The 9,996-nt window shown below is 58.0% G+C and overlaps 2 protein-coding genes across 2 annotated transcripts; both read right to left on the bottom strand.

The window, feature by feature from the left end:
* Window positions 1-1,839: 1,839 nt before the first annotated feature.
* Window positions 1,840-3,063, bottom strand: RNF225 (ring finger protein 225). The gene has a single exon (XM_070225102.1). It carries the CDS (start codon window positions 2,940-2,942, stop codon window positions 1,974-1,976), a length of 969 nt encoding a protein of 322 aa, XP_070081203.1. The 5' UTR covers window positions 2,943-3,063; the 3' UTR covers window positions 1,840-1,973.
* A 1,412-nt stretch (window positions 3,064-4,475) lies between these two features.
* On the bottom strand, window positions 4,476-9,912 carry RPS5 (ribosomal protein S5). The gene is made up of 6 exons (XM_001495360.6): window positions 9,342-9,912; window positions 8,493-8,601; window positions 6,081-6,290; window positions 5,795-5,923; window positions 4,681-4,779; window positions 4,476-4,594 (listed from the first exon to the last, which is right to left on the bottom strand). Exons 2-6 carry the CDS (start codon window positions 8,598-8,600, stop codon window positions 4,526-4,528), a joined length of 615 nt encoding a protein of 204 aa, XP_001495410.2. The 5' UTR covers window position 8,601; window positions 9,342-9,912; the 3' UTR covers window positions 4,476-4,525.
* Between the last annotated feature and the right edge of the window lie 84 nt (window positions 9,913-9,996).

Here is a 9,996-nt window from a genome sequence, read left to right as displayed (position 1 = left end):
AAAGCTAAGGAAATGAATTCTCTCTTAGAGCCTCCAGGAGGAACTAGCCCAGCAGACACCTCGACTTTAGCCTGTTGAAACTCATTTCAAGACTTCTGCCCTGCAGAACGGTAAGATAATTAGCATGTGTTGTTCTAAGGAACTGAGTTGGTGGTAATTTGTTGCAGCAACCAGAGAAAATTAATATAGACTGCTAACCCTGCTCCTGCCCAACCAGGTCCCCTCCCTGTGGGGCTAGGCTGTGGCTGCCCAGTGACCCAGCACACTGGTCCCTGCCCCTGTGGGTGACATCGGCACCTGGATGTGGAACAAGAACTGGTCAGGGAAGACACTCCCTCAGACACCCTGATGTTCCTCCTCCAGCTTCCCACCTGGAAGCAGCAGCTCACATCAGGAGTTCCACTGGCATGCCTAGGTCAGGGTCGCTGTGAGCTGGGTGGGCCGAGGGTGCCCACAGGCATTCCCCAGCTACCTTGTAGTCACCTGCAATGCCATCACTCCCCAGAAAGCACCCACTGTGTGCCAGGCGCTGAGGACACACATGTAAACAAATCAAACAGGAGCCTTCAGCCCCATAGAAGTCATATTTCTCTCTGGAAAATGCTGGATGCCCAACCACAGCACACAGCACCCCAACCCTGAGCAAAGTGAGGCAGGAAGGGGGCTCTAGGGCCTGAGGGGAGACAGAAGCTCATGTTCAGTTTCTGCAGAGAGTGGCTGCTAACTACTCCTCAGTGACTAATCCAGGAAGGCTTCTGAGAGGAGGACAGGCATCCAAGAGCTGCCCTCCCTGGAGGCTGCTGTCTACTAGGAGGGCTGAGGCTTCACCTGGGGGAACAGGAGGGATGCCATGAAAGGCTGGTGGAGCCCTGGGGGAGGAGGTGCAATAATGAGAAATTAATGAGTGGAGATGAAGGTGATGAGGGCTCTAACAGCTAGGGAGAGGAGCCAGGATCCCTTGGGTAGGCCAGGGAGGTCCAGGAGCAACCCCACCAAATTATGGGACACTATCTGACCCAGAGGGCAGCCTTGGCCTCTTTGAACCTCGGTGACCATAGCTGCCCACAGCATATTAGGGTCCCATAAGCCACAACCCATAGAGGAAGTCAAGGCTCCCATTGCAAGTTGGTATTCAGCCCCCTGGTGGTAGCCAGTCTTTGAGGCTCAGGCCCTATCTGTCCCTCCTGAGCCCTGGTCAGGCCTGGTCACCCCTGCCCCTCCAGGCCCAAGTCCCAGCCAGGTGCACGGCAGCAACCCAGGACCAGCATGGAGACAGCTGGATCCCACTCAGGCCCAGCCTGCAGGCAGCAGAGTGGGAAACAAACTCCACAGCCTGGGGGAGCCAGCCTTGCAGTGGGCCAGTCAGGGGGTGTGGTCAGGAATAAGAGCAGCAGCTTTGCCCTCCAAAGATGGGGCCCCCCAGCCACCTGCGGTGAGCACAAAGGATGAGCAGATCAGAGCCTTCAGTCCCTGGTACTGGCCGAGGATGCTCCCCCAGGGCTCTGACGATGACTAGGGGGGCACTCAGGAGGACCCTGTGAGGATCAGGGCTGGGGGGTGCCCCAGGAGGGCCCCTGCAGATGTCGGTCAGGGAGCTCACCAGCTGGGTTCCCACGAGTGATGAGGATCAAGAGTACTCCCAATTGGATTCTCACGGAGACCAGGTTTAGGAGCACTTTCCAGCAGGACCTTTACAAAGATGGAGGTCAGTGCACCCTCAGCCTGATGCCCATGGGATTGGGGTCGGGGTGCCCCCAGAGGCTCCCTGTGGGAACAACGGTAGGGTTGCTCCTTGAGAGGGTCCCTGCCCTGTGGTGATGGTGCCGGGAATGATCCCGCCAGGCCTCTCTGTGGAAAAATGGGTGCTTGCCATGCACCCTGCTGAGGCCTCTACGGGGACCATGGCGAGTGGTCCCGGCCATATGACACTAAGGTCTCCAAGCCTTGGGACAGGGCCTGCAGCACATTCGCGTTTACTGAGGCGTCCACACTCTCCTCCTGCCCCGTGCTTGCGGGGCCCAGCTGGGTCCAGCCTCCACCCCCCACATGCGGTCCGAGGGCCTGTCCTCTCGCTCCTCGGCCTCCGCCAGGTCTTCGGGGACCCCCTCGGCCTCCGGCGCGTCCTCCTCAGCCCCTGGCCGGGCGGCGTCCAGGACAGGGCCCGCGGGGCGCGGCGTCCAGGCGGGGGTCCAGGGCGCCCCGGGCGTGGGCCGCGGCGCGAACCAGGGAAGGCCGGGCGCCGGGGCGAGCGCTACGAGCTGGGGCCGCGCGGGGCCGGAGGCGGCGGCGTGCGGGATGAGAAAGAAGATGTAGACGCCGGAGACCACGAGGCCCGCGGCCACCAGCACGGCCAGCGCCACGGCCGCGTTGAAGAGCCAGGTGGTGCTGGCCAGCGTCCGGCGGCGCGACAGCGGGCGGCCGAGGCGCAGCGGCGGCGGCGGCGGCGGGAGCGCGGCGCGGGCCTTGCGCGGCCCGGGCACGTAGAGCAGCCCGCGGCGGCGGTCGAAGCGCACGGAGCCCGGGCGCGGCAGGGGCGCGCGCCCGGCGCGGGGCAGCAGGCCGGCCTGAGTGGGCAGCGCGGGCAGCCCGCCGCGCGGGCCCAGGCGCGTGGGCGCGCGGCACACTGGGCAGGCCACCGGGTCGCCGCCGCCGGCCGTGGCCAGAGACAGGCGAGCCAGGCACTCGAGGCAGAAGACGTGGCCGCAGTCCAGGCGCTTGGGCAGCTTGAACACGCCGTCGAAGGGCGACACGCAGATGAGGCACTCCACGGGGGTAGCGGGGGGCAGGATGGGGCCAGAGCCCGGGCTGCCGTCCCGCTCTTCCTCCTCCTCGTCCTCCCCGCTGCCTGGGGAACCGGGCGCAGAGGGTGAGCCCGGGGAGCTAGGGCCCGAGCCCTGAGGGGCCCGGGGGCGGCGGAGCCAGGGCGGCCGAGGGCAGGGCATCGGGACCAGACCTGCGGGGAAAGGCGGTCAGGCAGAGAAGGTGGCAGCAGAAGAACGGACAAGGGTCTGGGTAGGGTCAGGAGCGGACTCTGGAGGGAATCACCCAGCACAGAGCAGGAGCGTCGGGAGAAGGAGGTGGCTAGAGCCAAGGAGCTGAGATGAGATGGGGAGGACAGAAGCCTCGGAGTAGGAGCTGAGAAGGGGGGGTGTCCAGGCTGGAAGTAGATCAGGAGTGGGGTGGGGGGGTTGGAGAGATGGGCAGAGAGGGGATCTGAAAAGGATTGGAGACAAAGACGCACCCCAGGATGGACCAGAGTTTAACCTAGGGGCACCGCAGAGCCTGAGCTAGACTTGGGGGAGGCCCCAGACCTGAGTGACCCCAGGACCACGGAGGGACTCTAGGCATAGGAAGGATCTAATGTGGAAAGGAGCAAAGGGACTCCTGGGAGAGCTGGGCAGAGGGACCCCGGGGCGACCAGAATCTAAAGGGCAGATGAGGGAGGCAGGACACCCTAGCCCCTGGGGATAGGGGCCCAGCAAGATGGATAGAGCAAGGATGGAGGCCCAGAACAGGGGTCAGGGGCTCCCCACCATAAAACGATGGACACAAGCTAGCCATTGGGTTCTTCTTACCTGTTGCACCTCCTCCCTCTGGCCGGCACGTCCGTGCCCGTTCTGACCCCAGTCCACCTTTCAGCAGCTGGATACTAAGGGCCCCTCCCCGAGGGAGGGTGCCTACAACAGGGCCACTCCCTCCAGATCCCAGGTTCCCGCCAGACCCGTCTGACTGCCCACCCCGCCTCCCAGGCTGAACACCAAGGCTGACCAGAGCCGGATGTCGGGGGTGGTGGGTAGGTGGTGGCACAGGGTGACAGAGCAGTGGCAGTCCAGGCACCTCGGGTAGGTGATCACAACCCCCACCCGCCTTGGACACCTCCAGGAATCCTCCACATCTGAGCCATTGGTGGGGTGAGAGGAACCTGGAGTGGTAGTGGCCCTGCAGGGTGCATGGGGCTGAGCTGCAGCCACAACCTAAGCAGCTGGGGAGGCAGCCTGGAGCCCTGGCCAGAGCAAAGAGGATGGGACTTGTGGCATCCTGTGGGTGGAAGGTGGGCTGACCCCAGAGCAGACTGCACAGGGATGGCCCGTGCCAGTTAGGCAGCAAGGGGTTGGGAACAGTCATGGCCCAGACCCCAGGCCTTCCTTGGCTTCCTCTCCCTGGGGCTGCTTCCAGGTAGCATGCCTCTCAGGATGGCAGATACCTGCCAAGCCCCACCCCAGGCCAGAGTGGCATCTCTGCCAAGACCACCCCACCCCTCTCATTTGCAACACCTGCTGGACACTCCAAGTGGTCAGGTCTGAACCCAGGTGCCATGGTTCTGAGTCGGCAGTGCTTCCCCAGCCGAGTATTTCCCTGGTGAATCCAGGTGCCCACAGGCCAAAAGACGGGCCAGGAATTCGAGCAGCTGTGCAGGACACAGGGGCCATCCTGCCCACCCCCAACCCCCAAGGACAGACAGTGGTACAGGAGGGTGGGGCTGCCCCAAAAGGCAAACAGGTTTATTGGGGCTGTGGTCGGGCAATCAACGGTTCGACTTGGCCACACGTTCCAGTTCGTCCTTCTTCTTGATAGCATAGGAGTTGGAGGAGCCCTGCAAAGAGGCAGATGGTTAGTTCTGAATGTTGGAGGACCACCTCCTAGACACCGCCCCCCACCCCAGCCAGTGTCCTCACCCACCTTGGCCGCATTGATGAGCTCATCTGCCAAGCACTCGGCGATGGTCTTGATGTTCCTGAAGGCAGCCTCACGGGCACCTGTGCACAGCAGCCAGATAGCCTAGGGAGCAAGGACTCAGCTAAGCCTGGGGGTGGAGAATGTCCCCAAACCAGGCTGGGGCATGGTCCTCTAGTACCCTGACCCCAACAAATGCTGGCTACCATGCTGCCATCCACTGGCCCACCAAGACAAGTCACTGTGGGAACACACAGCACTGCCCAGGTGGCATGCCACCAGATCTTGGATCAGACTGATGACCACAAAAACAAGTGTAGACACACACAAAGGCTGAAGTTGGGTCCCTGATGACAGGAGACTTGAGACCTGCCATGACAAGGAAATACAACGCAATGTGTGCTGTTGGTCTGGACCTTGAATTGAATATGAAGGGTATGCTGTGGACAGCTGCATAAATTGGAACAGTGAAGGAAAGTGGATATTCAAGTGCTGTTGAATTCCTTGGGGGTGATGGTGGGGATAGAACATCCTTGCCAAGATGCTCATTGATGGGGCTGGCACAGTGGTTAAGTTCGCACATTCCGCTTCTTGGTGGCCCAGGGTTTGCCAGTTCGGATCCTGGGTGCGGACATGGCACCGCTTGGCAAAAAGCCATGCTGTGGTAGGCATCCCACGTATAAAGTAGAGGAAGATAGGCATGGATGCTCAGGGAGAATCTTCCTCAACAACAACAACAAAAAAGAGGATTGGCAGTAGTTAGCCCAAGGCTAATCTTCCTCAAAAAAAAAAAAAGATACTCATTGAAAGCATTAAGAGGGAAATGGTTAGAATGTTTGCAACTGATTCTCAAATGATCCAAGAAAACAAAAAACACAAAACAGTGTGTAAAAACATACCTAAATGAAACTGCACAAATGCAGCCCAGGAGAGCAGAGCTAGAATCTGCCCTGCACAGGGCGGGAATCCAGGAATGCTTCCTGGAGGAAATGACACTCCAGGTAAAATATGCAGACAGGGACAAACCTTCCCACTTGTCAGCCTCTGCCCCAGACAGGACTCCAGCAGGGCCTAGTAGCTGTTCCTGCCCAGCCACATATGCCCAAAGCCCCAGGCCCACCTGATTCACACGGCGCAGCGGGGACACGTCCACAGCCTGCCGCCTCACTGTTCCGGCTCGCCCAATGCGGGTCGAGTCCTCCCGGGGACCACTGTTGATGATGGCATTCACCAGGACCTGCAGGGGGTTCTACAAGAGAGGGCGGCCATGAGCTTGACATCCGGCCCACATCCCTCCTTCTCCTCACCCCTAAACCCGGGAGGACCCTGCAGGCACACCATGAGGCAGCCTCTGGGTTCTAGGGGGTACTAAAGACACCCTGCCCCACCTGGTTCCAGGACCCTACCTCGCCGGTGAGCAGGTGAATGATCTCAAAGGCATGCTTGACGATGCGCACGGTCATGAGCTTCTTGCCATTGTTACGGCCGTGCATCATCATGGAGTTGGTGAGGCGCTCCACAATGGGGCACTGCGCCTTGCGGAAGCGCTTGGCAGCATAGCGCCCTGCGCTGTGGGGCAGGTACTTAGCATACTTCTCCTTCACCGCGATGTAATCCTGAGAAAAGGGAGAGGGGACTGAGATACCATGGTCAGGAACAGGAGGGGCCTTGGCCAGGGACCAGAGGGACTGAGCACCCAGTCAGGGTAGCCTCCACCCACCTTCACGGGCTTGGTTGTGAGCTCCTGCCTGCCAGGAAAAAATAAAACCTAAACAAGTGACTTTACCAAGTCACTAAGAAAAGCACTTACTTTATAATGGGAGGGAGGAGGGTGAAGTAAGAAGATTACAGCCATGATCCCAGTTCTAAGAAAGTTCCTCAACTATACTACGGATACTTCAGATCAGATAATTCTTTGTTGTAGGGGGCTGTCCTGTGCACCGTGCAATGTTTAGCAGCATCCAGTATGCCAGTAGCACACTCTCAGTATTTGACACCCAAAAATGTATCCAAACATTGTCAAGTGTCCCCTAAAGAAAGGAAAAAAGTTACCCCAGAGAACCACCCTTTTAAAAGAATCACTCGGGGGCCGGCCCCATGGCCAAGTGGTTAAGTTTGCATGCTCCACTTTGGCAGCCCAGGGTTTTGCTCGTTCGAATCCTGGGCGCAGACATGGCATTGCTCATCAAGCCACGCTAAGGTGACATCCTACACGCCACATCTAGAAGGACCCACAACTAAAAATACGCAACTACGTACTGGGGGGCTTGGGAGAGAAAAAGGAAAAAAAAATAAAATCTTTAAAAGAATCATTCAACAATCCTTCCTATACATACATTTCCCAAGAAAATGCCTAGAAAACACCAAAAATGTTAGTGGGGTTGGAATCGGAGGAACTATGTGTGTATGAAGAGGACTGCTGTCGACAGTTCCACAGTGAAACGTACCCCCATCACTTACGTATGAGAACACACACAAACAACATGTTCGAATGTAAGGAGTAAAAGAACACAGGGGATTCTGATGTGGGCATGACAGTCTGGTGTCTGCCCTGTAGAGAACTATCTGCACAAACAGCAAGCAGATGGTTGTTCATGCAGTGCTTCACTGTGCAGGAAAAAAATGCAAACACCAAATGTCTTGCGAGGGTTTGGTCAAACTGCCTGGCCCCACAGTGGAGCCCTGCACAGCTTTTAGTACCAAGTGAGGACTCTGGTAGCATGCTGACTTCAGCCCCTAAAAGAGCACCAGGGAAAAGTGAAAAATAGCTTTTACATTTCTGAAAGATTCTACAAATAAAGAAAAACAAGGAAGCAAACACATCTGTGACAAAGACACACGTGGCCCGCAAAGACTGAAACGTTTACCCTCTGACCCTTTAAGTTTGTGGCCCCTCCCAACGAACCCAGGAAGGAAAACAGATCTACAAGGCATTCAGGGTGAAAGACAGGGCTGAATTCTCCAGCAGATATAGTGTCTTGATCTCATGATTTATTTAGAGGCAACAAAAATGTTCTGATTCCTTTTAAAATGTAAAAGGGACAAAATGCACATAATCCAACCTGAATTTTACTTGTCTTTATACCAATGCAGTCACAAAATACAATTTTTATTTTTAAAATGAAGGGCCCACAAAAGTCCTAATGAGGCCAAGTGTAAAACAATATGGCTACTGGGGCTGGCCCAGTGGCAAAGCAGTTAAGTTCACACATTCTGCTTCGGTGGCCCCGGGTTCGCCAGTTCAGATCCCGGGCACAGACCTATATGCACCACTTGGCACGCCATGCTGTGGCAGGCATCACACATATAAAGCAGAAGACGATGGGCATGGATGTTACCTCAGGGTCAGCCTTCCTCAGCAAAAAGAGGAGGACTGGCAGATGTTAGCTCAGGGCTAATCTTCCTCAAGAAAGAAAAAAGAAGAAAAAGAAAAAATATACAAAACAACAAAAAACAAGTGGTGCTGGAACAACTGGATGCAAAAGAACGATGGACTCTTACACTTTAAAATAATTACAGTAGTGAATTTTACATTACGTGTATTTTAGTACCAAAGGAAAAACCACCATCACCTCTGCGGGATGTAATGCTTGCTGAGGAAGGGACTATCTTGTGACAAAGACTGTAGCAACCTCTCAACAGGAAATGAGGAAAAATGGACGTAGGGGGTGTGGCAGTCCAGGGATTCCTCTCTCACCTGTCACGTCTTCAACTCTTGAATTAGTGGGGCAGCTACCAGTTTCAGATGACCCCTCCTGAAAGAATCCACGCGGGCCCCCACCCCCACCTGGGGAGCACAACCACCAGGCCCCGCTCACCTGCAGGGAAATGTCATTGATCTGCACATCATCAGTGCTCCACTTCCCGAAGAGCTTGATGTCGGGGGTCTCTGCGACCGCAGGCGCAGCTGTCTCCCACTCGGTCATCCTAGGGACAGAAATCGTCAGCCCAGGCACAGCCACCCGACTCAGGCCGGCGCACGTTCCGTGAACTGGGAAGTTACGAGGAACCAAGAAAGGCCGTGAACATCTGGGTCCACCTTTTTGAATACTAGAAAAACCACGCAGCTGCCAACAAACAGCATCCGTCTGTCACGCAGAATCCCTGGGGCCAAGCCTCCACAGCTGCTGCACGCACCACAGGAGGGCAGGGGATGATGCCACACGCCCTGACATCACATCCCCTCAGTTCGAATCCCAGAAATGTCATTAACGACCTCTGCGACCCCGAGTCAAGCAACTGCCTTGGACTCAGCCTCCTCATCGGTCAAATGGAAACGCGTCAAGGATCACCGCACAAATTCTGCGCACCGTCGACGCAGATTGCGGTTCATGTCGGACACCAAGGAGGCTGCTAGTAAGGGGAAAGCCGTGCCTGGACCAGAGAGAGCACCACGCATCTGAGAATAACGGCGACCTGCCATCTCAACGTACAACTGCTGAGGCCTGACCAACGTGCCCGGCCCGCCGCGAGGAACGGCTGCGGAGGCGGCGGGGCCCAACAACCAGGCGGGAGCAGCTGCCTCCGCGCCCCCACCCGTTTCCTCAGCACGTTTTCCGGAGACAGCTGAGGCCCCAAGACGGAAGCCCCAGGTCTCGGGGCCCGCCCAGGGCTCCCCAGAAGATCCTGGGGGGGCCCTCCGACCCCCGACCCCACGGTGGCCTCACCTGACGGCGCAGTCCGGACGACTCTGCCGCACGGCGTAGACCACGCGCCGCCCTGGCACAGACAGGAAGAGGCCGCAAGCAGCGGACCGGCGCTTTTAACGGGAGCGAACATTTCCGGGTCAACGGCGGTGACGTGTGCGCAAAAAGGACACAGGGTGTTCACGGACCAATCCGCAGCGAGGATGTAAAGTTGCCCTCAGGACGAAACGGACCGCGTACACCCCGACGCATGCGCACTTGCAGAAGCGGCCCCACAAGCACGCCTGGCGGATGTCCGACGTCCCGTACTTGCCCTTCTTGGGGGTGCCCCGGCACAAGCGTAGAGAACTCCGTGCGGCCAACGCCGCCATGTCTAGTGAGGCTAGAACCTCGGCTCGCCGCTTTGTTCAGCTGCTGACTTCACGCCCCACCTGCCGCGGGCTTCGAGAAGGGGGAGCCGGTTCGGCACCCTCTCATTCCTCTCCCGGGTCTCGGCCGCCTCACAGGCACGCGCGCGCTGCAGCCGTGGGCGGCGGAGTGGGGTCGGGTGGTCACGGCGGCCCTCCGCTAGTCCCGGGCCCCGCGCGCATGCGCGGGCGTTAATCGTGGGTCCCTTTCCCCCACACTCGCACGCCCGCGGCGGCTGCAGGCCTGAGCTTCCAAGCGGGACCCTTTC

The sequence above is a fragment of the Equus caballus genome, chromosome 10, assembly GCF_041296265.1.
Source record: "Equus caballus isolate H_3958 breed thoroughbred chromosome 10, TB-T2T, whole genome shotgun sequence".
Classification (NCBI taxonomy): Eukaryota; Metazoa; Chordata; class Mammalia; order Perissodactyla; family Equidae; genus Equus; species Equus caballus.
The sequence above is the reverse complement of the archived record's forward strand: the minus strand, read 5'-3'. Positions and strand labels throughout refer to the sequence as shown.